We start from the raw sequence: 27,750 nt of genomic DNA on the forward strand, positions 1-27,750 counted from the left end.
TTGGCACAAAAACAAACTTTTTTTGTTGTCAGTTAAAATTCCCATTCCAGGCAGATGCTGATTCAAGTATGAAAAGGGAACAAAACTCCTACAGCTGTGCATTGTATCCCATCTATATCCCCAACTACTCTGCGTTAAAATACTATCCTATATTTTTATAGTCAATTTCTTGTCACACACTTTGACCACTACATATAAAAGCAGTTCTGTTTTCAGATTTGTTGTCATCCTTGTGCACTATGTATGAGCCAAAATTTCAGCATTCCAGCTACTGTAGAACTACCATAATTTTGGGCACCACAACACCCCATTTCAAAGAAGAAACATAAAAATATCTTACTTTCATACTTTTCTAGTGATGTATGTGCCCATACACATCAAATTTCAGATTGTAAGCTGGTGGAAAATTAACATTAACCTAACAATTTTGATACATCTGTATATACAGTATTAGGAAACAAATCACATTTTGCAAGTATTGATGAACATATATGGTTGCTGCCTCTCCCTTTGCACCTCAAATGGGACTCCCTTTGCACAGACTTCCAGTTTGACTCTTGCCTTGGCCTTATTAGGCAAGCCACTCCCACTCAGCTTCTGCTCCACAGCTGTAATATAGGGATACTACTTGCTTTATAGGATTGCTGTACAGATTGCATCAATAAAACACATGAAGGGTTCTGTGCATATAGAAAATGTTATACAAATGTTATGTTTAGCCTGACTTGGTCTGAGTTGCAGTTTTGACCTTTATAGATAAACTTCACAGCTCAGGCTTTGACTGTTAATATGTCAAAATGTCCCATTTGCAGACCTTTCTAGTAAGTAAAAATTTAACAGCACAATCCTATCTGTGCGTATCCAGAAGTTCCACTGGTTTCCGTGGGACTTACTCGCAGGTGTGTATAAGACTATAGTCTATGTGAACAGCATGTTTCAGTGCTGTGGTGATGTGGCTACACCTTTTCATACCCCATGAATCAGAGACCCCCCGGGATCTGTAAATATTGATGCTGCTCCCTGCTGCCTATGAAAATCCCCCTTCTCTAATCTGAGAATTGTTAAAAGTGTATGAATTGGGAACTTCTGTTGCATGAGATATTGATCCTATTTTCAGAATTATGTTCATAGGTCCCAAGCACAGGTTGATCATGAATGAAGGCACCACAGAACTCTGATTGGCTCATGTTGCATTATACAGGTGGTTTGCTAGAGCAGGGGTGCCCAAACCCCGGCCCGGGGGCCACTTGCGGCCCTTGAGACCTCTCAATGCGGCCCTCAGGGAGCCCCCAGTCTCCAATGAGCCTCTGGCCCTCTGGAGATTTGTTGAAGTCCGCACTGGCCCGACGCAACTTCTCTCAGCGTGAGGGCGACTGTTTGACCTCTCCCATGAGCTGTGGGATGAGAGCTCCCTCCACTGCTTGCTCTTTCACATCTGTGATGCAGCAGAGGCAGCAAAGGAAAGGCCAGCCTTGATTTGTGCAAGGCCTTTTATAGGCCTTGAGCTATTGCAAGACCTTCATTCATTCATATAAGTTCATCTTTAATATATTCATTTATGTAAACTCATGTAAATTTATTCAAATTATAAATGTAAATTAATTCTTCCCCCCCCCCCGGCCCCCGACACAGTGTCAGAGAGCTGATGTGGCCCTCCTGCCAAAAACTTTGGACACCCCTGTGCTAGAGCATCAACCTTCGTTTAAATCTCATACCCCAAGTCCTGATTATTAGAAATGTTGCATATTCTGGGTTGTTGTTTTTTTTTTTTAGTAATTGGAACATCTTGGACTACACAACTGCTCCTTTTCAGCTTTCCCGTTAGTAAGTAAGGAAGCAACTTAATACATTTAGATTACAGTTCATGGCACCTGCATTAAAGGACAGCAATGGAGAAATGTTCGAATTTTCAACCTTCTCTAGGTATAATGCTAGTTCTAGATTGTGGATGTCTCTTAACCATTTTAAGACACACCATGCGCACCCTGTTTAGTTACTTTGCATTCTAGTAATCTGAATGTTATAAACATGTCAATTCCCTAGGCAGTAGAAGAACTCATCTATTTTGCTACTCCAAGGAATCAGACAGGCCTCTTAGAATGTGTGTGAAAAAAATCTGTTCAACTAAAACAGGGGTGTCCAAAGTTTTTGGCAGGAGGGCCACATCATCTCTCTGACACTGTGTCAGGGGCCGGGAAAAAAAGAATTAATTTACATTTAAAATTTGAATAAGTTTACATAAGTTTACATAAATGAATATATTAAAGATGAACTTATATGAATGAATGAAGGTCTTGCAGTAGTTCAAGGCCTATAAAAGGCCTTGCACAAAGCAAGACTGGCCTTTCCTTTGCTGCTGCTACTGCATCACAGACGTGAAACAGCAATCAGTGGCGGGAGCCCTCATCCCACAGCTCACATGAGAGGTCAAACAGTTGCCTTTACGCTGAGAGCAGTTGCGACGGGCCAGTGTGGGCTCCAACAAATCTCCGGAGGGCCAGAGGCTCATTAGAGAGTGGGGGCTCCCTGAGGGCTGCATTGAGAGGCCTCGAGGGCTGCAAGTGGCCCCAGGGCGGGGGTTTGGGCACCCCTGAACTAAAAGAAAAAGGTGCATCTAGCAAATATGTTCAATAGCTCCAAAAGCAACCCCTTTTTGACAATTTACAGAAGATACAGCAAAAGAGAAACACCATGTAGCTACTTTAGAGTAAGGGCAATCTCATTATCTTGGATCACCCATGGATCCAGTGGAAGCAGTAAAATGGCACAGAGCAAGAGAGGCTCTGTGGCGCTTTGTGAGAAGCACACAGGTGAGAAAGATGGGGGGGAATGGCAGTGAAGTTGAAGCTGATTGCATATTTCTTATTTTGTCCTATATGCAAAGTCAATCTTGAGAAATATTCTTCCCCACCCCCCAGATAGAGCAAGCTTCTAAAATGTTTGCAGGCATACCTTTACCGTATATATAACATTCATAGTTATTCAAATTGGGGACTAGACTGAGTTAAACATCAGTTGCTTAATCTAGAACATAAAATGGCTTTTTGATTCATGTATGAAAGGGAGAATAAAACTTGGCAGCGTGCATACTTTCACATGAACATTGGTCATTTTAAAGGAACATAAGTTACATGTCTCTTCATGAATGGGAAACACGTGTCTATTTTTTGTAGTAATCATTGTCATAAGAGTACTTGTATAGTATTCCCTCCCCAAGTACTCCTCAACAGTGCTTCATATAAGTCTTCTAAGTAAGTCTCACAATATTCCATAAGGTGAGCCAGTATTATTACCCCTGTGTTACAGGTGAACGCCAAAACTTACCTTAAGATGATCAGGGAATTCATAGCTGAGTTTGGAAAAAAATGTTTGGTTTTACTAGCCCAGCGTTTCTCAAACTGGGTTGGGAACTACTAGATGGGTCATGAACCAATTTCAGGTGGGTTGCCAGGTGGGAGGAATTTTATCAGGGGGTACAGGTTCTTAAGGACCAAAAGCTGCCAAATACAGAGCTGAAACTACAGGATTCAGAGCTGCTGGGCAGGGTGGGCTCCTGACGGGAGAGAGACATGGTGCTTTACCCTGAATAGGTTGGGAAGCTGGGGTGCTGAAAAGGGGAGAGGGCTGTGTGGTCGGAGGAGGATCCAAATCTGCATTTTGCTTTGACTTCTGAGCTGGAATGTTTGAATTCCAAGCTATGCAAAATAACATGAGTGCTGTTTTGGGCTGATCATGTCACTTCCAGTCATGATATCACTTCCAGGATAATGGCATCACTTCCAGTGAGTCCTGACAGATTGTCATTCTAAAAAGTGGGTACTGGTGCTAAAAATTGTTTTGAGAACCACTGTTCCAGCCCCATTATACCACACCAGCTTTCCCCATTATACCACACGAGCTCTAACTCAACCCATTCAACCACTGCCATTCTGTGGTTATTTTGTTTTCTTCATTTCAGTTTGTAATATATGAATGTATTTGTTTTTAAGCATTACCTACATACATGCTTATTGCTACTAAGCAGGTAATGTCAACCAGAGCTGAAAGGAACAGAAGTTATAGGGATGAATAGTTTCTCTGTTTCTGTTTTATCAGTAAAAATAGATTGCAATTGGCTAAGGTACTTGAAGCATTTGTCAACTATAAATGTCCTAAGCAGCTAATATTTATGACAGGTCAAATTATTCAACTGTTGAAGTTCTGTGTTGCCAACGGGGCTCAAAGTCTCCTAGCACATGCTATTCTAAATTGTAAAGAGAGTAAAACTCCATTTTTGTTTTTGCTCCTGTGTTCTTGCTAACTCACTTGTGTTCCAACAACATCTTTTGGTGGGATTGTTTTGGATGTGGCTAACCTGATGGTGCTGGTGTAGGAAAAACTTTATTAGCAAAGCTATCTTTGCTACAAGAACAGTATATGATGAACAGGATTATATTTATTAATCTAATAATACAAATATATTACAGCATTATAGGTTATTACAGTATTTATTTATGTAGTGCCATCCATGAACATGGCATTGTAAAAAACTGCCAATAGCTTTAATTGTATTCTGGCATTGGACAGTATGGTACAATTCTTGCCATAGAAAAAAAATACCTAACCATGGCAAACCACACACAGTGGCATGACAAAACTGCTAAGGACAAGCCAACTGAAAGGATTTTGTCCAATTTAATGTTTGCTGCCTTTTCTAGGCATTATGTTTTGTATTTACAATTTTACATTGTTGCAAGCTACCTTTTATTGTAAAAGGTAGGATAAAGTGTGTTTGAATAAATAAAATTTCTCTTCCCATTGCATTGTGGTAATGAAGTGTTTTGATCATTTAACACAATGGCATGAGCCTGCACAACAGCTGCTTTCTTAAAGCAGCTGCACATGGAATAACGTCCTACATAGACATTCCAGCGGCAGTGTTGGAAACTGTGGTGCTATCCAGTGTGGAATGGAAGTAATTGTCAGTGGCCTGATGCCATCACGTCACCACCAATTACTTCCGGCTTCCCCGAGACACCAAGCAGCTGAAAAAAGATGAGCCAAGGAGATACCAACGCCCTTGCTTGGCTGTCTTCAGCAATTCTGCCTCCAAGACAAAGGCAAATCACTTCTTTGGAATAAAGTGACTTGCCTTTGGCTCAGAGGCAGAGAGGGTGCCAAACATGCTGCGAAGGAGTGACTGAGCGACTTTTGGCCTTGCTGAGAGGATTTTGGCTGCTCCAAGTTGCTTCTTCATGTTCTTGTGAGCTTTGCTCACATGCATCAGTTTAGTACGTATGCTCATGAAAAGAAGCCATGATTGGCTGTTTCCCAGCACATGTACAAGCAGTGTGGACAACACATGTTTTTATCATAGGCAATGATGCACACATCCTGTTTGTATATCATATTACTGCCCCTGGCCAAGTCAGAATCTGAACCTGGGTCACCTTGGTCTGGCTAACTGCTACATCATACTGGTGAGCTTCTGCAGGAATTACCGTGGAACCTCGATATATGCACTGATTCGGCATCCACTGATTTGACTCACCACTGATACTAAGGTCCACCTTTAAATGCCTTCTAATAAGGAAAAAAAAATGCCAAAATCCAATTTGCTACCTTTGCACTGTTAAACTGCACCAGTTGCAGGCTTCTTGGGGTTAAAGACAGGGCTGGGAACTCGAGTCAGTCTCAAAAACACATGTTTTTCGCTGACTTGTGCAGACTCAAGTCGCACGTGTCAAAGACTCGGGCAAACACTCAAGTCTGGGGCTACTGACTTGGAAAGCGACATGGATTTGGGCGACTTGAGTCACCCAGACAAGTCTTAGGGGTGCCGCTTGCGTACTCTGATGTTGAGCCTCTTCCATGTCACCTGAAAGACATTGTGTGAATCCAGAAGCCAGGCATTCAAATATGCACAAGCAGCAGCAACCAGTAGCAGGGTACGTTATGTTCAGTCAGGAGGCAGAGACAGGGCTGGGGCTGGAGGGAAATGGTTAATCTTTTTTTTTTTTTGTTTGGGTATCAGGTTGCAGAAGTAAATAGTTGCAGAAGGTGCTGCACATGTTCAGAACATAAGAACAGCCCCACTGGATCAGGCCATAGGCCCATCTAGTCCAGCTTCCTGTATCTCACAGCGGCCCACCAAATGCCCCAGGGAGCACACCAGATAACAAGAGACCTCATCCTGGTGCCCTCCCTTGCATCTGGCATTCTGACATAACCCATTGCTAAAATCAGGAGGTTGCGCATACACACCATGGCTTGTACCTCGTAATGGATTTTTCCTCCAGAAACTTGTCCAATCCCCTTTTAAAGGTGCCAAGGCTAGATGCCATCACCACATCCTGTGGCAAGGAGTTCCACAGACCAACCACACGCTGAGTAAAGAAATATTTTCTTTTGTCTGTCCTAACTCTCCCAACACTCAATTTGAGTGGATGTCCCCTGGTTCTGGTGTTATGTGAAAGTGTAAAGAGCATCTCCTTATCCACTCTGTCCATCCCCTGCATAATTTTGTATGTCTCAATCAAGACGCCCCCCTCAGGCGTCTCTTTTCTAGGCTGAAGAGGCCCAAACGCTGTAGCCTTTCCTCATAAGGAAAGTGCCCCAGCCCCGTAATCATCTTAGTCGCTCTCTTTTGCACCTTTTCCATTTCCACTATGTCTTTTTTGAGATGCGGCGACCAGAACTGGACACAATACTCCAGGTGTGGCCTTACCATAGATTTGTACAACGGCATTATAATATTATCCATTTTGTTCTTAATACCCTTCCTAATGATCCCAAACATAGAATTGGCCTTCTTCACTGCCTCCACACATTGGGTCGACACTTTCATCGACCTGTCCACCACCACCCCAAGATGTCTCTCCTGATCTGTCACAGACAGCTCAGAACCCATCAGCCTATATCTAAAGTTTTGATTTTTTGCCTCAATGTGCATGACTTTACACTTACTGACAATGAAGCACACCTGCCATTATACTGCCCATTCTGCCAGGATTGTGAGGAGATCCTTCTGGAGCTCCTCACAATCACTTCTGGTCTTCACCACTCGGAAAAGTTTGGTGTCGTCCGCAAACTTTGCAACCTCATTGCTCACCCCTGTCTCCAGGTCATTTATGAAGAGGTTGAAAAGCACAGATCCCAGGACAGATCCTTGGGGCACACCGCTTTTCATTTCTTTCCACTGTGAAAATTGCCCATTGATACCCACTCTCTGCTTCCTGGCCTCCAACCAGTTCTCAATCCAGGAGAGGACCTGTCCTCTTAATTCCCTGACTGTGGAGTTTTTTCAGTAGCCTTTGGTGAGGGACCGTGTCAAACGCCTTCTGAAAGTCCAGCTATATAATGTCCACGGGTTTTCCCACATCCACATGCCTGTTGACCTTTTCAAAGAATTCTGTAATGTTCATAAGGCAAGACTTACCCTTACAGAAGCCATGCTGATTCTCCCTCAGCAAGGCCTGTTCATCTATGTGTTTTGAGATCCTATCTTTGATGAGGCATTCCACCATCTTACCCGGTATAGATGTTAGGCTGACTGGCCTATAGTTTCCTGGGTCCCCCCTCTCCCAAACTATCAATTGGAAGGAGGATATGTCCTGATCTTTTTTTGTCCTGGCTGTGTCCTGGCTTTACTGATGGGATGGGTGGGGAGTTTCCCAGTTTGAAGAGACACTTGGCCAACAGTCTGAGGCAAAGAGGCAAAGAAGGAAGGCCCACAGCCAGAGAGACAGACCAGGGACACAGTACACTTGCTCCCAGTGTGGAAGGGATTGTCACTTCCAAATCGGCCTTTTCAGCCACACTAGAAGCTGTGCCAGAGCCACCATCCAGAGCGCGATACCATAGTCTTTCGAGACTGAAGGTTGCCAACAACAAGGGCGGGGACATCAGGGGAGTGTTTAAAAAGAACTCTCCCCCCCCACACACACACCCCCCAGCAGCAGCTACATTTTTTTCTATGGAGCTACAGCTGACTTTAAACAGAAAAGACTCGTGACTCAAGTCTTTGAGTCCCCACAATGCTCTGGGCAACTCTGAAAGTCCACCCGTTAGGACTTGTTTTCAAGTTCAGTTAAAGGGGGCAGAAACTCGTGACTTGAGTCAAGCCACCCTGGATTTACCCACCTCTGGTTAAAGATAGCTTTAAAGACCCACTTCCGGGTTTATTGCACCTCCATTGTCACCCCAGAATGCATTCGTATAGATACTATACCACATTAAGCCACTAGATGAGGTGAATGGAATCTAATGGAATTATTCACCCCACCTAGTGACTGAAGGTGGTATAGTGTCTTGTTACAAGCAATTTAAAGGTGGGCACCTGTACCCACTGATGGTTCTGTAACGGAACCCCAATGGAAACAGAGGTCCCACCTGTACTTTGTAACTAGGCCTGACCAATTAGGACTATGGGAAATGAGCAAGAAAGGTCGTAGCAGAGCAGCATCTTCTTGTACCTGTACATATAAAATACAAAGTCTACACAGGAGGAGGAAATGAAGACATGGAAATCCAGCAAAGACCTTGTAGGTGATCAGTTATATCACATGAAATTCACACAAGCACTTACTGTGTAAGCCATGCATAATCATGAAGTTACATCTCACAGGGTGAGGTCCTAGAACTGATTTTGCAGCAGGTTTAGCAATCACTGGCATACATATTGATCTGGCAGTCAGATTTTTCCTGAGTACCCTTTAAGTCAAATGTCATCTTGTCCCCGTGTTTATTAATCTAAAAATGTTACAAGTCAGCTCTGACAGCCCTTGCTTCATACTGGTCATGCTATGTTATGTTCAGCATATTGCATATTGGTATGCTAAGTTCCTTTTACATTACTTCTTTAATTACAAAGTTTTGTTGTAGATATGTTTTGTCAAAGAACACACAGGTCAGATTATTTTTGGCAGATCCAGACAAGGAGGGATTGTAGAAGCCAGATGATAATATTTAATACCACAAGGAGAGAAAAATGATGTGTACAGAAGAGTCCATGAGGTGCATGAACTATAAACCGTATGTCAGTTTCTGAATCTCCTGTTTGAAAAACATAAAAGCAATTCATACACTACTCAATATAACTATTTCATAGATTTATTTGAAAAATACTTACAAAGGCAAGTATGTTTGACCCTAAAATAGTTAAAGTGATTCTGTGTTTACAATGTTATAATTAAGTGTGCAGCATTAACAGTCTTTGCTATTTGAAGCACTGTTAAATCTGCCATGAGAAAGTGGGAGAAGGCCTAATTTTCACTTGAGCTATGCTTTCATTCCACTTCCTCACTAGCACCTACAGCAGTTGCTTGTGCCTAACATTTCAGCACAAAAAAATGATACATTAGCCTCATTAACCCATTAAAATGCCAACATTTTAACTTAAGGGAGTCCAGAAACTTCGCAGTGTCCGTTCCCCACACTATCTAACAGACGAACAACTCAAAACCAAGTAACAGAATTGGCCTAGGGGTTACTAGTGCCATTTTACAAGAGTTGATCCTTTAAAATAGAGCTTGCTGTCAAAATCGATGATTCCGTTTTCAGTTCATATGCAAATCTTGCTCTCCTTCCATTGCTCCCAAGTCTTAAACCATTTCCTGTGGTGAGAGGCTGGGAACAGCGTTACTGTAATGTTTCTCACAGACAGTGATTCAGCAGTACAGAAACAAAAATGCAGTGCAATTAGCTTCCACTTATTGTATAGTCACTTTTAAAGACGAGACTGGAATGGACACTGACTGAAAAAAGCTTTCTGTCTTTGTATCAACTGCATTTCAGTAACTACAGTTCAGACAACCCGTTTCATAAGGGAACAATCATGTCTCAAGGCTCAGATCTCACCAGCCACTATTGTGCATGGAAGCAGCAGCAGCACGGACCAACATCTTACGGTGTGCCTCAGAAGCAGATGAGTAATTTCCATCCATCATGCGCCCTGGAAACATTCTCCTTACTCCAAGTTGAGTGATATAGCTATTCTGCCGCCAGTCTTCATCTGGTGGCATATCTACCCTCCTTGGGCCTGGAGGCTTAGCATGAGGGGGAGGCACAGGACAACCCTGAAAGCCACCTGTGTGTCTTGAAGGCCCTTGTGGTACATGTAAGGTATTATAACCCATGCCAAGTGATGGACTATAGTCAACAGCATAAGCCTCATGCTTTCCTTGCTGTAATGACTGCTGGAGTAAATGTTCTTGTGATCCCTTGCTTGATTGGGCAGCATGTCCCCAATGTACTGTTCGTTTATCTGGCAGTGTTGCGGTTTGTCTGGCAGTGTGACTCATCTGTAGCCAGTGTCCAGGGGTGCTCGATGTTTTTTCACTTTCTAAGCCCTTATTAAGAAATGGTCTTTGCTGTTTATAAATAAGGCTCCCATAGCTCAATGCCACACCTGGGTTGTCTTCACTTTGGAAAGTTTCACTCCAGTCAGGCACAGCCAGAATTTTCTGGATGTTCTTCTGATTTCCTGAGAAAAGAAAAAAATTTTAAAATATAAATGCTGTTTTCTTTTCCGCACGCTGTATGATGAAAGTAATATTTACCAATGGCATGTCTAGGAAATTACACACAATGGAGTTGGAGTTCCTGAGCATTAAGCACCAATATCACCATTCATGTTTAAGCCATTTTTGCCCAATGTTGCATGTACACAATAGGAACCAAATGTGTACACCTGTGGGCCGGACAAAAATGGGTTAATCCCATTCTATGCATCTAGCTCTGCAGCTAGGAGTTCCAAACTATTTCTGCAGGAACCATGAATACAGAAATTGTGGCTGATTAGAACCCTGGTCCGTCTATTTATGCATTTCTCCATGTAAGCACATACCTGAGGAAAGCCAGGAACTCCTCAAGTGCAGAAAAAAAGGGTTTTCTGTGAACCAACATTACGTCAATCATATAAATGGCATCATCATTAATCTCACATACCTGAGATTAATTTGCAGCTTGGACATTACATGCCAACAGAAGTACTCAACTATATTCTCAGTAATGATTTAGGTTGCTTGTTCCTGTTTAGAAAGGCAAAATCCCTCAAATTTCCCTTTGTCACAAAAGGGTTCTCTTTCCACATTTCTTTCACTGAACAGCTAGTTTCTTTTAAATCCTAACAGTGCCATTTGCCAGAACTCAATCAAGTGCCTGATTTCTGAATATTTGATCCATGCTGAATTTTGCTTTTGCTGGGTCTTATGTCTTTCTCTACCAGACAGTACATTTATCCGACAAACTGTAAGAGAAAACTCTTCACTGACACTTGGGAGAACTACGAATTCTGAATCCCCAAAGATCTCACCAATCTCCACCAGGTCCTTGAGTTAGCTGGCATGGTAAAAATCTAGACACAAGTTTCAAACTACAGTAGTCTTCAAATTGTGGCTCTGCATGGATTTTCCACTCTGCATTGGATTCTCCTCTTAACTAATCTTGCACTGTCACCATTTCACTTTTCCAGGGTCTAAAGCCAAAAGGTGTGCCCTGGCAGGTGCGTGTGCGCACTCACCAGTTGCCCAGGGTGATATACCTCTGCCCTTTCCCCACTGAAAGTGTAGGAGGAGAGAGAGAGAGAGAAAGAAAGAGTTTTCAAAACAAGAGCTAGCAATGCTATCTACTGTTATCAAAGCTACAAGGGCACACAAGGTCACATTTACTACTGAACTCAGTTGGACTTCCGAGTGCACATTCACAGAATCAGGACTAGATTCAAAGTTAAAGAATAGGAAAACAGAAGGTTCAGGGCTGGTTGATAAACCCCAAGAATCTCAAAAATACATGTTTGGCAAACTATGTGCCATCCTTTTTTGCAGTTATGTTGGTAATTTATGCTATGCCAGTGTAATAAATGGCACCAAAGGGACGGAAAGATTTCACATGTAGTCAGCAAATTAAAGAAGGGATATGCAAAGAAAGGTCAGGCATACAACGACCTATTTAGTTCCAAATTATTCCCACTGAGTTTTATATGATAAACAGGTTGTAATCTGGAATAGTGCGTACACATCCTGCTTTTCACCTACAACATTGAGATGATCAAGGTCAGACTTAGGCTCACTCCAAAAGAATGCCATAACTTTTAGTTAACTACTAAACTACTGTAATTCAATCCTACAGAAAGAAATAGGTGAGGTGCTTAGGAAACCCACTGAGTTGTACCTCTCATACTAGGTAGCCCTGAAATTGTCTGGGGGGGGGGGGAACCACTGTCCTCCCCAGTCCTGAAAGAAGCTCCAGGATTCTGGGAAAGAGGAAATATATTTCCAGTGCCTCCCTTTCAAAAGTAGAGGTAAGTGTAGGGAGCAAAGGAAACAGGCCAGATCTGGAAACATCTGAGTAGCACTGTCCCTTGCTGTACTGCACTATGGCCTCAATGGTGAATTGGGAGTGTAGGGTATGAGGGTGGTAAGGATTAGGAATGGAACTCTATCCCTTCCCTCACCAACAAAACTGACAGATCTTTAACAAGTATGTGAAATGAAACAAAACACAGTGCCACTTTTTCCTTAAAGAGTAAACAGAAAAAAATTGATCATCATAGCTATCATCATATATAGTGTTCAGTTTATGACAGGACTAATACGTGACCCACAGTTTGAGAACCACTGAGCTAAGACAATGCATGGAAGATGGGGCATGTATCATTCCAGGCAGCTAAAAGAATCCAAATATTACTGTGAGAGGTAAGCACAGCCCAGAAGCCTGTGCTATAGCAGGAGGAAGAACCATATATTTAATCTTCCATCACACAGGAGGACGAAAAGCCCAGTGATTACCTGATTGTCTATGTGTCTTGCCCACCATGCTAGGCACTGGTGCATCATGGGAGAGGTGCTGCAGTTGGGTTGAATAGTGCTGGGGATCAAAGGGTAACACAGGAGGAGAATCGTGAGGGAAAGTGAGGGAAGTGGTGCTGGAAGAACGGTGCCTGGCTTCCATTGGCATTTTCCTCTTATTGGACACTTCCTTTTGACAAAAGGAAAACAGAAAATGATGATTAAACACAGAACTGGGACCAATTTGGTAAACAGGTAGGGAAGTGCAGGAAAGAAACAAGGTCACTAGGGTAAAATCTGTTGATGGAAGAGCAGCATACATGTGGCCATAACTTTCCAGAAAGTTTAGTTTATTTGCAAAGAGTTTTCAAAAGAGCTTGTTTTAAGTACAGAGATGTGCCAAAAATTAATTATAATCTGCATATTGAAATAGATGGTAATAATTAAAACAACCTTAAAATAAGATACACTAAAATCTACATCAGTAACTATAAAATTAGTATCATAGCTATAAATAAAGCAGAATGAACAAGGGAACTAGTGTCACATGTACATGGAGAGCACAAATGAACAGCAACATTTGATGGGAGATGGATCTCATGATGCTTTAGATTTTCAGGTTATGATGATGTGATCCACCAAAGACTCTGGCATGGGCAACAAATGGACTCCAGCTAAGTAAAATGGATTATCTCTGGATTATCTCTACTCATTGTAATCTCAAACTTTGCCAAACCACTGAAAAATTAAAAGGAAGATAAGAAGAATTTCACTTCTTTGTCAACTGTAATTGAAACAAACAGTAAATAAAATAAGGGTAGACCTTATCTTCAATATCAACCATTTGATATTCAGAAATGATTCAAAGGAACAGTAGTAACCTTAATACTGATCAATACTTGTACAGTGTTATCCTCAAGAGTAATAGTCACAAGATTATACACAAACGTTAGTTCTCTGTTTGCCAATTACTTTGTACACAGTAATAGTACCATAAACCTCTACAGTTTCTTTTCTTGATCTTGCAAACTTGGGAAGCGATCAAATAAAAGAACAGCCAAAATGCAAGTGAGACATACCAGTATACACAAATCTAAACAGACCAACTAAAAGAAGAGTAAATATTATGGAGGAGGTATGGTCAATACAGCAACAAGTCTCACAAGAGAAGCATGCTACTTCTTGTCACATAGGCTACAAATGTGGCCCTGTATACCTTATATCAGCAAAAGCTAATAAACTGTCTCATCTCTGATACCTGGTCAAAACCATCCATATACTGATTACTTTTTAAAAAATATAATGTAAAAGCACTTTACAACAGAGTCCCCTTAAAGAAGGTCTGGAAGCTTCTACTCTTGCAGAATTCTGTTTCTTGATTCTTAATGAAAGGTTGTACTGTTGGTTGGTCAGAAAAATATGGCCTTGTTAATTTAGTGGCAGCTTTAAAATAAATGAATAAATCACAAATAAGATGCAGGTCACAGAGAAGATATTAAACCCATTCTTGCTCAATAGCACTGACTTTCTGTGTGCTTTAAATTCAAAGATGCTGATTACCACTGAATAAAACTCTAAATATTCTAGGCTGCATGTAACTGCAAGAAGAGATGAGCTTCCTTGCACTCTGAAGTCTTTGAGAGGAAGCTCTGTTCCAAGTCCCACCAGTTTAATAAGTGAGATCTGAGTGGTACTGCAATTATGAAGTAACCTTCCCCAAAAGCCCTAACATGCCTCAAACCACTTTGATCTGGCGCAAATCTGATGCTTAACCATGGTTTGATGTTGTGTCCAAAAAGCCAGGTCATGGTTTGTGATTGGCAGCAGATCAGAATTGGAATCACAATTAGAAGCAGTTGTAAACTATGGCTTGTGCAAAGTAGGGGTTTGCAACTGAAGATAAAAACTTGGAGTCTGCAAATCTGTTTGCCATCCTACCATATTCCAAGTAAGAGCCTATTGATTCTCAGTTCACCTACTGCCAGCTAATCACTGAGATAAAATTTATATCAGTTATAGTTCTCTTCAGATGCTGGTAAAGGTGGACACCACCCACAATTAGAGTACATCTGGGAGTGCACCAGGAAACTCCCCACCCAACACACTCCTTAGCCCCATCACCTGGGGATGGCATTTGCCTCTTCAGACAAATGCTGTCCATGGAGCAAGTGGGGTAAGTCTTGACAGTACAATCCCAGGTGTTTTGTAATCATGCAGTGTTTACAGATAGGGATAATCTATCCTAGCATTCTAATGCAGGTTTTGGAAAGTCTATCTAACCCTTTGATCTATTTCCTCCCTTCTGTATATTGCTCACCTGGCCAATTATCCATGATGGCATACCGCTCTGCTTCTTGTTTGTGGGCAATCCAAGGACAAGGAAGTCAAAGCATGGACAGAGAAAGCAATTAGAGACCTCATTATCCTGTGGATGAGCAACTATGACAAGGAAGGCTCAAATCAGTTCTGAAATTAAGAGGAGCTGTAACTGAATTGTCATCCAGTGTAACAGGAAAACCAGTCTTCTCAACAAAAGTTTCAAGGCAGTGGCCACTCATGATCGATCAATGAAGCCATGTTGAAAGGAAAATAAAGGCAGGGTCAAGGAACAGTTCCGAACTGTGAATGTGATTTTTCAAGAGTGGTACCCTACCCAAAACAGGTTGAAACCCTCTGAGTCAAAGTTCTTCTTTGTCAAAAGCACTTGACTAGATTAAATATCCATTTGTTAGCCCATGTCTAGTCCATCATTAGCCTCAAATTCAGAACCCCCAGTGTGTTGCTTGATAACTTTTTTATTTCTCCTATTTTAACACATGACATGCAACATGCTTATATACCTGTGCAGATGGCACTGGGTGTCTGCCAGGAAAGCATGACCCAGGCCAATACTGTATTTCAGAATTTCACTAATGACAAGAGACCTTGGATCCCACAGGCCGCAAGGAAGGAAAGCCACACTTCACTGTGAGAACAATCAACACCACCCTCACACCAACAAGCTGCCTTGGATGAAATTCTGCCTGCCTTTCATTTCTGAAAAAATTCCATGAGCTCGCTTGCCATAGCACATTTGAATCTAAGAACAAAAGCCACATCCTGGGAGCTTCCCAACTTGTAGTTTAAAAAGCTGTTAGTGACACAGAACTGTCCTCACCAACCACATCACTAAATTGAATCAAGCAGGAGTCCATGCTACCGAAAAGTGAGTTGCTTTTTTATTCCTCTTGCCCATAATTGTAGCATAATCCCCACAATAAAGTTCTGCTAATATACCTTCCCCGCCTCTTCTTTTCCCACTAAACCAGGGATCTCCAAACTTTTTGGCTAGAGGGCTGCATTAAATATCTGGTGTGGTGTTGAGGGCCAGAAAAAAATTTAAATATAAAACTTAGACAAATAAATTAGAGATGGAACTTAGATGAGTGAATAAAGGAATGAATGGGCTCATTCATTCAACCTCTCTGGCCCTCAGAACACCCTCCAGATGCAACCAGAGCATAGCGCTGGTCATGTTCAGTTGAGTGGGTCAGAGGCTTTCAGGGGACAAGAGGCTGGCCACGGGCCGCATAGAGGCTTGCTGCGGGCCGCATCTGGCCCCTGGACCAGGGTTTGGATACCCCTGCACTAAACCATTGAGCTGTACCATTTTGACCGCTGTATCTCAGCATGCACAATAACACAGGTCTGCAACCAAAAAGCTGTTTTCATAATTTTATCTGATTCTTATGTTTTTTGGTGCGCTGAATTCGAAAATGACCACCGTTTTTTCCTGGGACGTCAGGTTTTTTCACAATCGAAATGTGCCTTGGTCAAACAGGTAGCTGGAAATCGCTAAATTTCAAATTCAAACATGGAAAAACAAATTTATTTTCACTGCCAGTGCTCCCAAAAACATGAAAATACATGTTTATTGGTCCTGATGGTGATCACTGCATTGTTGAGTGTGCTTTGCTAGGGCACTTTGTCTTACTTTTTTCATGAGGGCAATTTGGTGTTTTGCTCTGATTTAGAGGGGTTGATGGCTCAGTTCCACATTCAGTATGATTCTTCTGAATGGAGGCTTTTCATTGACTCTTCCAAAAGAAGCTTAAAAGCAGTTTTACTTCACAATGGTGGCCATTATGCGTCCATTCCTGTTGCTCATTTGGTGTACTTGAAGGAGACTTATGAGAACTTGGAGTTGGTACTCAAGAAAGTGGGTTATCAAAACCAAAACTGGTTGGTACGTAGGGATTTAAAAGTATTGTGTATGCTGCTGGGACAACAGGCTGGGTACACCAAATACCCTTGTTTTCTATGTTTATGGGACAGTAGAGACTGACAAAATCACTGGAAGCAAAAAAATTGGCCACCAAGAAGTCTAGTTGTTGGTGAAAAGAATGTTCTCAGAGATACATTGGTACCCCCTGAGAAGGTTTTATTACCACCACTCCGTATAAAATTAGGATTAATGAAGCAATTTGTTAAGGCACTTCCCAAAGATAGCGAATGCTTCAAGTACTTGGGATCCAAGTTTCCAGGTTTAACGGAGGCAAAACTGAAAGAGGGGTTTTTTTGTTGGCCCGGATATTAGAAAACCCATATCCGACAAAGACTTCATCAGTTCAATGACTCCAACTCAAAAAGAAGTGTGGGTTGCCTTTACTGTGGTCATAAATAACTTTTTGGGAAACCAAAAGGACCCAAATTACAAGGAAATGGTGGAAACAATGTTGAAAGTGTTCCATAAGCTTGGTTGCTCCATGAGCTTAAAAGTCCATTTTCTCAACTCACACCTTGACTATTTTCCTGAAAATTTGGGAGCAGTGAGTGAAGAGCAGGGAGAACGCTTCCATCAAGATATAAAAGAAATGGAAAGAAGGTATCAAGGGAAATGGAGTGTAACGATGATGGCTGACTACTGCTGGATGTTGTATAGGGATCTTCCGGAAGCCACCTACAAGAGGAAAAGCTCAAAAAGAAGTTTAGAGTTTTAAAAAAGACGATTTCACAAGCAATCTACTTGAGTGTGGTGTTAATTTTGTTGTCACCTGTGCAAATGAGTTAATATTTTTCATGTAAATAAAATATTAAATATTTGTGTTAAGAGATTTTTTAAAACGATGACCACCCGTTTGTTCGAAAACCTGACGTCCCAGGACAAAACTGCTATCGTTTTTGGATTCAGCGCACCAAAAAACGTAAGAATCAGTCAACAAAACCAGAACAGCTGTCCAAAAATTTTTTTTTTGCAGACCTGTGTAATTTCTCCTCTTGTGTGTTTTTCACAACACCCATCCTGTGCACACCTGGTAACAACTGCCTCCCCCAAGAAAGACAGAAAAGAGAGAAGTAGCTGTGTGTCATCAGTGTACCAATGGTACAGAAAACCAAGTCCCAAAATTATCTTCCCCAGGGGTTTTACATGGAAGTTAAACACCATAAGACATGAGAGGGAACACCACAAACATAAGCCAGAAGGTCAAGGAATCAAGCAATAATTCTCCAATATTGTTTTCTGAATTCTACACTCCAGAAAGGACTGGAACACTGTAAAATGATGCTCCCAGACCTTATCTGGGTCACACAAACCAGAAAGAAACCACTGCATTCTTGGATAGCTCATGTCCGCTTTGTAAGCTTGTGCAGTTTTAAGCAGTTTCTAAGAACATGGATGAATTTTGCAATAGGAGTGTGGGGGAAGGTGGTTGCAGATGAGGGTGAAGCCGGGGACAGACTTCAAGAGAGGGGGATGTTTTAAGGGTTGTTCTTAGCGTAACATCACATATCCACATTTGTGCGCACATATGTACATCCATGTACTGTACAGCTGTTAATATATTCACTCTTCTAGTCATGAATAGGTAGATATGTGACATAAAGACTAGAAAGAGAGGTGACAACTAGTCTACTTCCTGAACAAAAGGAGATAACTATGGATCTGGAGGGGAAGGGGTTAAGAGTTCGCACTATCATCATCTACTATTTGCTATAAAGCATGGCCTTTTCAGGCAAATGCTGAGAAGGACTCCCAGAAACAAAAAGGGAGACAAATATTCCTCTGGCAAGTCACTATCAGAATAGTTTGCACCTTAGGGAAAATTTCTGTCAACTTTCAGATGTCAGTAGGCTCTTCAACTTTAATAGGAGCAGAAACTGTTAAAATGAGCAAAGATAAAACTACGCTCATTTCAGAGTATCCGTGAAGGAGACCCACTATGCTCAGGACAGGAGTTTGGCCAGAAAGAACAAATGACACAGGTGTAAAAAAAAAACAACCAACTTTTGATCCTGGCAGTAGCGCGATTGGGTGATTGCGTCGCTGCCTCCACCATCATCACACCCCTTAAGGGGGCAGACAGGGCTTCCCTGGCTGGAGCATCACAACACCCCAGTTTGGGAACCTCTGATCTATTGGATGGGGGAAGAAAACCTGATCAGTAATGGTACTGATTATCAAACAGTTTGAAAGATTCCTAGATTAGTAGGGTGATTGTTTTAGGATTAATTGGAAAAACAGTCAAGATGAATCATCAGTTGAGTGCCAATCATAAGCAAGATACACAACAATATGACGAGCAGGCTTTGAACTCTGTTGCTGAGGGATGACTAGGCCGATAGCCAAGCAGGCAGTCTAAGTAAGCAAATTTGGAGTGCATATCTTAATGAAAGCATGTTGCACCAAATATTAGAGTAATCAATGCCACAATATTGCACTTTACAGATTTCATGACGATTTACAGTCTTTATAATTATAGCTTTTGACCTGAGGAGAGGTGGAAGGAGGGACCTGAGGATAGGTGGAAGGAGGGAGGGAAAATTGTGAAACAGCAATTAACAGTTTCGATCATACGGGTGTCACTTGAGAAAATACTATAAATAGTAAAAGAATGTAAATGAGAGGTGAAATTCAGTTGCCCTGTGCACCAATGTTATAAACAAGATGTTCCATTAAATGGAGAGAAGATTAAAAGTTGTTCAAACATACATCCTTTGCGTTTAAGCCTGAATAGCAGCACAGCAACACAGAAGGTAGAAACAGGAAAAAGACAACCCAAGCACACTATTCTTTGACTCCTGTACTTACAAAACTGTGGGAAGAGACAAGTGTCTCTTCCCTGTTTGTGATGACTGTCCCACTGAGACTACGTGCAATGCGACGGAAGTTCTCTGCACTGTACATCTCCTCTTCTTCTGACTCCTTGCCATGGTTTCTAATGTATGGCACCTGTAGAGATGTTGTCATGTTCAGAAAGATCGACATACAGCACCATCAGCCAAGGCAGTCACAGCAAACCAATATATAATTTGAATAGTAAATACCAGGACATCCTTAAAATCCCTTCATGTTTGTTCATCATTGATTTTAATTAGGAAAAATGACATGCGGGGGATGGGAAGAGTTAACCCCATGCCAGTGCTATAGTTCTGATCTAATTCCATCCTTTTGCCCACAGCTGTTATTAACTTAAAAAACAACCATGCAAGATTCTGAATTTCCCATGCTGCACACAGTTTAGCCCTAATGAAAGGACTTTGAGGCAAGGGAGTAAATGCAAGCACTGCCTTTACTGATGCTTCAATTGAAAAAGTACTTCAACAAGAGCATAATAATTGAGGGTCAAACTAAGCAAGGTTGCTTCACTTAAGGGTGAGTTCCATTAGGGGATGCCTGCTAGGTGCTTCACTTCAGCCCTGGCTGGCTTACTTCTGGGTAGAGAACCTGCTCCCCCAGCTGATGGGTCTGTGCTGACCAGATCAACCACCCCTTTCCTCTTTCCTTTGCTCTCTTCAGGACTCATTTTCTTCCTTTCAAGACTTCCTTTCTTTGTTTCCCCTCCTTTACTCTCTTCCTCTGTCTTTTGCCCAGTCTCTGAGTTAGCAGCCCTTTAAAAGGATTGATACCAGCCCCTCATAACAGAGATTCCTATCAGCATCTCTCTCTATGCCTGGCAATGATGTGTATACCAGACATGGCAGGACTTAACTTTCAAGCTCAACACCTTTGAGCAGCCCTCACAGAGCTGCAATGGACTGCTGGAGCTCACCCCTAGCAAGCATGTACTAGTTATGTATTTTACATCATATACAGGCTGTGTTCAATGCCACATTACACCAGGCCTAGCATCATTATAGTAGAGAATTAAACTGAACATTATTAGTAGAGTTGCATACTGCCAAAAGCCTACTGGGCAGGGATTGTGACATGTGTTCAGCTGCAGTACTTCCAGACGTACTAGTAAAATAGTTTCTTGCACGCTGCTCAAATTAAGATATCTACTATGTAAGCATTTCTAGTTGCTTCCATTCTCAAAAGAGAGATCTGAAGTTTTTTAAAAGTATTTATAACTGTTCCACATTCAATACTTTATTTCTCTCATCTTCTATTTGTGCAGGATCTAACATTCTTCTAACACAATCTTCTTCCCTGCATGTCCTTTTAACACATTAATACCTTGGAGACTGGAGATACTGTTCCATAAATGTTGCGTTCGATCTCTGCAGTGGGTGTTTTTGAAAGACCCGTGCGACCTACATTGCATAACTTCCTCGTAGTTAAGTTTGCAGATGCTGTTGGAAAATAAAAAAAACTTGTGGGGTTAAACTAAATTTATATCTGTGAAATATTTTTCAGCCCTCAATAATTGGCACAGTAACCTAAACTCAAGGAGACAATGAAATGAACAAAGGTCTCTGTAACAAATCTTAAACCACATTTATGGTTCAGAAACAATTATCATAACTGAAAAAGCAGACAATGTTTGTCATACACATTAGCAGCTGAGTGAGTTCAAGCTAAATTACTTATATCTTAGTTTTGTATTCCTACACTTTCCATTTGATCAAGTTTTTGCTTCTTTTCCTACATCAAAACCCAACAGGGAGTCAGTTTTGTAAGCTGGCAAAAGAGCATTTCACTGCTTATTTTTAATTATTTATATCCTGTTCTTCCTTGTTAAAAATGGAAACAAGACCACTATAGAGCACAACACGAAATGCATAATACAAATATTCCACAGTTCAGTACTGAACTGTTTGCCCATGTTAAATAGGCACAGTTGTTTTTTTTACCAACAGCAATTCAAGATTCTCAGATTAGATGGTGGCAAAGCCTAATAATGAAATTTACGTGGGCAGATAACAAAAATACATCAAGATTGAAGTAGCTAATATGTGATGAGAGGAAAAGTGGTGACTTAAGGCTGCGGTTTTCAAACTCTCAGGGAGAGTGCTTGCAGGGAGGGGAGCGACGCGATCCCTGAGGGGGGCTGCAGGGACTAGGATGCACTCACCAGTCCCTGCAGCAGCCATCTTGGGGTGTGGGGAGCCCTGTGCAAGCGACTGCAGGGCTCCCCAGCCTGCAGAAAGTGAAATTGGAGCAATCACACTCCACTTCCGGTTTTGCGGAAGTGGAGCGCAAACGCTCCACTTTCACATTCTGCAGGCTGGGGAGCACTGCAGAAGCTCGCACAAGCCTCCCCGCACCCCAGGACGACAGCTGCAGGGACTGGTGAGTGCATCCCAGTCCCTGCAGCCCCATTAGCGACACGATCCTGCGGATCGCACTGCTGCCTCCTCGCTGCCCCCGCCCCTTAAGGGGACAGAGGCCAGGGCCTTCAGGCTGGGTGTCGCAACGCCCCAGTTTGAATACCACTGACTTAAGGTGTCTAAGTTTGTATTATAAAGTCAGTTGTACTAACAGGGTATAGGCACACTATAATCATACTATTATATTGACTGGACATAGACACTATAATCAACCTCAATATTTAAGAAAACAATAGTTGGACTACCTATGCAAAATCTTTTATGGGATAACTTACTACAAATGACAAAAAATAGATTTTTATAGCGAAAAACTTGCTGAAGATATGGGATATGTATACAATGTGACTAATGCCCCAGTCCTATTGTAGCAATTTAAAACACCTGAAGTAGGAAACACTGCTATCTCAGAAAACTATTTCTCAGGGCTGATGCACTATTCCACAAATCCTGCAGCCTTCAAAGATAGTAACAGTCTAAAATCAGTCCCGTTCCTCCCCAATACAGATATCAAATAAAAGATAATGTTACACCACAGAGCTCTAGGGTTATCAGAAATTTTGAGCCATGAGAAACACACAGGTTGTTTCCCAAGGGAAAAATTGAAATATGTGCAACGTTTATGTTCATAATTGATCAAAACGTTTTGGGCCCAATTTTATCCAACTTTCCGGCACTGATGCAGCTCCAAGGTAAGAACAAACATTCCCTTACCTTGAGGAGGCCTCACACCGCAGGATGCAGTGCATGTTTTGCTGGCATGGCTGCATCAGCACTGGAAAGTTGGACAGGGCTGGGCCTTCAGTTTAATTCCAACAGTCATTACATATATAATGAAGTGTTAGAAATAGAGCAGCAATATGCTGTAACTGAAGGTTTGTAAGCATTTCTTAGTTTCTACCAGATGGGAAAACAGGAGAAAAATATTAATACTACTGGAATCATCACTACTGAAATAAGCAAAAATGTTTATTATCTTAGAAATCCATTCCTTCTCCTTAGCATTACCCAGAAAGAGAAGGACTACAAAAACCTGCAGCAATTGTTTATTAATGGCAACAATGGAATGAATTCACATGCCATAAGCAACAATCCTTCAAATTGTAGTGCTTCCAGCTCTCTGGAGGAAAAAATTTTTTTTTAAAAACCCTAGCTAACAAATCCCAGTATTAAGGACTACTAGTACATTTGGAAAGTAAACAACACTGGTGTCTTTGGTACTGCATCATTACCACCAAGAAAAGGACATAGTAAGTGCGAATAAAACTAGCCACATTGAATTCATATCATGCGATTTCAACATAGGCTTGTATTGTGATTTCATGACCCTGTAGATTGTCTAACATTGAGTGAGTAAAGGAGCAATTAACACAATACAGGTTGAGCCTATTTATTCGCAGATTTTCCATCTGTGGATCTGGCTCAACACGGGTGCCTTGGACCCATGTTGAGCCAGACCTGGCTCAACCCGAACCCTCCGAAGGTGACCAGAGGGTTTTCTGAAGCCTGCAGAGGTTGTGCATGTCCGCCTGCGGCCTCTGTGGGCTTCAGAATGGCCAAAAGTGTAAAAAAAACTGCAACTTCTGGTCTTCTTTAGAAGAATTAAAGGTGCCAATACCACAAATTTCAATACCCACTGTTTTTGGTATCTGTGGAAGGTTCAAGAATGGATCCCTTGCGGATATCAAAGCACCACCTGTATTTTAAAACACTGCCTTAAAAAGCATTTCCATTTCAAAATGAAATATTATAATACTGCTACCAATTTTAAAAATGCTTTATTTTATATTTTCACTTTTTTGTAATGTTTAAATATTAATAAAATGTATAATATTTTTGTTAAGGATTTCATCTAGTTTTCTAAGAGAGAAAATAGTTCATAACAATACTTTTTCAATTTTCCCTCAATCTCTCTCTCTTTTTTAGTGTAATAACTCTGAACTTAGAGGGGAAAAAACCCAGCCTGTTCTTTCTACCCCCCTGCCCCATTCTGGGGGAGCGGGGAGCTTCACATTCCTATTCCAAGACATACCCAACTTAAATGGGAACACTCCAAGGTCATGGCTGCTCTAAGATGCAAATTTTAATCATGAGAATTATACTGCTCTTCTGTCATTCCACAATCCCACTTTTACAGGAAAATAACACAGAAGCAATATTGTGCTCACAAACATCAAATTCTTCTGGGACACCAGGTGTGAAATTTGACAGAAAAGAAAAATGAACATTTTGGGCAGAAGAGTACTCTGTTCTTCTTGTCGCACTCAACACAAGAGGTACCTTAGTACCTTCTCATTTTCTTCTCTGGACAGGAGTTCAAGGGGCTTGTTCAACAAGAGAAACTTTATTCTCTACAAGGTATATGCACAAATCACTTGAAGAATAAAGCAGCAGAACAACAAGGAATTTTGGCTTAGAGGAAAAAGTTGGGAGTGTTTTCCTAGTGATGTTCAATTCTATATTCAACCTATGTGTCATATCCTCAGCTTCATGAATGTGTTTCAAAAACAAAAAACTGTCTATTTTTAGGGAACAGAAAACTACAAATTGCATTTTTCTCCTAATTTAATGACCAGTGATTTTCCTGATGCAAGCACAGAACATGCAAGGCCAACACTGGCCTTTAGTCTACATCAGGATGCCTTCTATACTTTTCAAAACACTGAGTAACTGTAATTTTTTTAAATTTATTTTATATACACAAAGCTCATGTTTTGCTCAAGTATACAGTTGCACTTAGCATTTGCAGTAAGCTTACCCATCTTGTCCAATGGATGTCGGGAAACATCCAACCTTCCCGATAAAGATTGGCTTGTCTGAGGTGCCAGCAAGCTAGCCTGATACAGAGGCTCCAGCTCAGAAAGTTCCTGCTCTGTGTCCTGATTCCACTGTGGGTGATTCTGAATGGGATCCTCCTCAAAGGCTCTTTGATTGGACAAAGGTGGCTCATTCCCAGGCATGAGAACCCAATTGGTATTCTTGCAGTCTAATTGAGAACTATAATACCTTTTAACATTGTCCACCCAATGGTCCACAGGCACAGATGCAACCAAACCAGCAGGATTTCTAACATTCTCCTGTCTAACTTCTCCCTCTTTGTTGAGCATTTCAGGGTGGAAATCAGGATCTACAAAATGTTGTTTCCCTCTGTTGCACAACTCTTCATTGTGTGATCCAGTTTTAGAAATTATATTGTGAGCACTAAAACAATCCACAGAACTCAGTTCATCTCCCAAACCCAGATATAAGTTAAACTGTTCAGCAGGCCACATTCCATTCTTCTGGTTTTCAGTGACTGGCTGCCTATAACCAAGGGATGGAGGATTGCTGAAGAATTCCTGTGGTAGTTTTGACTTTGGAGCACTCTGATCATGACAGACAGTCACTGTCCTTTCATTCTCACGAGTGCTTTCCCTTTGAGAGACCCCCTGCAACTGCTGAAACTGTTCTGCAAGAGACCAAACAAGCCCCTTGGTAATGATTGTCTCAGGGTTCAGAGCGTTCCCACTGACAAATTCTTCCTGTGAGTGAGGTAAACTCTCATGGCTGTTTGCTCTGAGGTACCTTTTTTCAGTCTGCGATGGATTCGGAGGACAATGAGGCAAAGGGGAGGGAGAAGCTGGAGTTATGACACAATAAGCCCCTTGCTGAGCAGCAGAGGGCCACTCTGAAAAGGTTGATGGTTTGAAGCAAGGGCTACGTAGGTCTTTTTTATCTGATGGTATTTGCACTGGATGTGAAGAAGGGAAGAGTGTAGGCAACGATCCAGAATTTATCATATTAAATTTGCAATGCGGTGTCAGAGAAGCTGTTATGTCGTGTACTTCTTCAAACTTACTGCTACCGTTGCAATCCTTATCTTTTACACTCATGGAGGAGTCTTCCTCAAGCTCCACATCACAGTGAACTTTATTTTCACTTTGAATAAATCTGTCACCTACACCATGTCTACAGGGAAAAGGAGGGGCTTGATCACTGAAACCAGCAGAAGATTGGAAGTTCAAAGAAGCCTTGTTAGAGGGGCTGCTTTCAGGAGGATGCAGGGGGAAAGACTCTGGATAAGATGACTGCAGTTCATGATGGGAGGCAGATGTATGGAAATAAGAGCTGGACCCATGTTCTCCTTCTCTGCTGGGTTCCAGTATTGTTTTCTGCCTTAGCAATATTTGGAGCGAGCCAGTCTGTTCACTGAAACACACATAAAATCACAGTCAATGACAGGCAATTCTTAATGGGAAAAAAATCTTATATTCATAATTTAAAACTCCACTCCAACATCTGTCTGATTCACCTTTATATAAGGCAAATGATCAATTCAACCTCTGCCAGCAATTTTCTGGATAAACAAAAGTAAAAAAAAAAAAGTTGCCCATTCAGAATAACGTTCAGTCTTTCAGACATGAATTGCAATGGTAATTAGAATCACTAGCCACATATAGAATCCACAGCAAGAAGCTGGGCAGGTGTGTGTTAGTATACTATCTTAAAATGAAAACAAAGAGCAGTGGCAGAACTGAAGGAATGGACGGATTAACACCATACACACAGCTTGCCATTAGAATCTAGGGCTCTCAGAGACTGAATTTTGGAATGGAACAGGATAAACCTCACTGAAGATTAGTATAATGCAATTAGTGACCTATGGGTGTCAGATAATTACTACATTATGATGGAGCACTTCTTCGCTCCACTGGCCAAAAAAGGTTGACCTCAGTCACCCATACACAAATCTACAAGCAATTATGCAGAAATTTCAACCAATAAACGCTACATGATAAAATTCATTTTTACTCTCAAGAAACAGTAATCATTGTAATGTTTACTGGTTTAGTTTGTCAGGCTACAATCCTATACATAATTTCCTAGGAGTCAGCCCAATTGAACACAATGGGACTTACTTCTGAGCAGACACGCATAGGATTGTGCTATAAATTAGAATTTTTCCTCTGACAAAACCTATTAAATTCTATTTTAATAGGAGCATTTGTTTAGCAGAGGTAAAGATCTATGAAATATAATAGATAAAATATTTTAAGTGTGTCAGAATTTTCCGTTTGGATCTGACAACTCTTTAACGCACATTGGAGGCTTCCAAGAACCATAATGTGATGTATTGGAAAATAAATCAGAACTTTCAAGTATAACCATGGCAAAGATTGATCAGTATTTGTCTTCTCAGCTTTTTTTCATACGTGTCTACTTGTTCAGATATTCACAACTTCAATGGGCTGAGGGACAGGAGAGGGAAGAGGACAAATTGGGAGATTTCAATTTAATGTTTTTCCTCCAAACAAACCATTACATTAGAAGCAAAACTGATACAAATTTTGCAGAAGATATTCAAGTCTCTTTCTTCCAGTCTTTCTCCCTTTCCTTATTAAAAAAAAAAATCAAACAAGGAAACTCCTTTCATGACTTTCAAGCCATTTTCCACCTAAATTTCAAATGGGTTAAG

At 41.3% G+C, this 27,750-nt stretch overlaps 1 protein-coding gene across 3 annotated transcripts in view; it reads right to left on the bottom strand.

Annotated features, from left to right (window-relative positions):
- Positions 1 to 9,129: 9,129 nt before the first annotated feature.
- USP54 (ubiquitin specific peptidase 54) overlaps positions 9,130 to 27,750 on the bottom strand; it is a 77,427-nt gene continuing 58,806 nt past the window's right edge. Inside the window, exons 18-22 of one of the 3 annotated variants that reach the window (XM_066621152.1) lie at positions 25,054 to 26,483; positions 21,205 to 21,320; positions 19,837 to 19,977; positions 12,768 to 12,957; positions 9,130 to 10,462 (exon numbers count right to left, since the gene is read on the bottom strand). In XM_066621152.1, coding sequence (XP_066477249.1) covers positions 9,834 to 10,462; positions 12,768 to 12,957; positions 19,837 to 19,977; positions 21,205 to 21,320; positions 25,054 to 26,483 — 2,506 coding nt within the window. In that variant the 3' untranslated portion in view covers positions 9,130 to 9,833. Of the gene's footprint in view, positions 10,463 to 12,767; positions 12,958 to 19,836; positions 19,978 to 21,204; positions 21,321 to 25,053; positions 26,484 to 27,750 lie in introns of those variants that run through there. The other 2 variants (XM_066621153.1, XM_066621154.1) reach the window with 2 other exon arrangements.

Source organism: Tiliqua scincoides, chromosome 3 (genome assembly GCF_035046505.1).
Source record: "Tiliqua scincoides isolate rTilSci1 chromosome 3, rTilSci1.hap2, whole genome shotgun sequence".
NCBI classification, from domain to species: Eukaryota; Metazoa; Chordata; class Lepidosauria; order Squamata; family Scincidae; genus Tiliqua; species Tiliqua scincoides.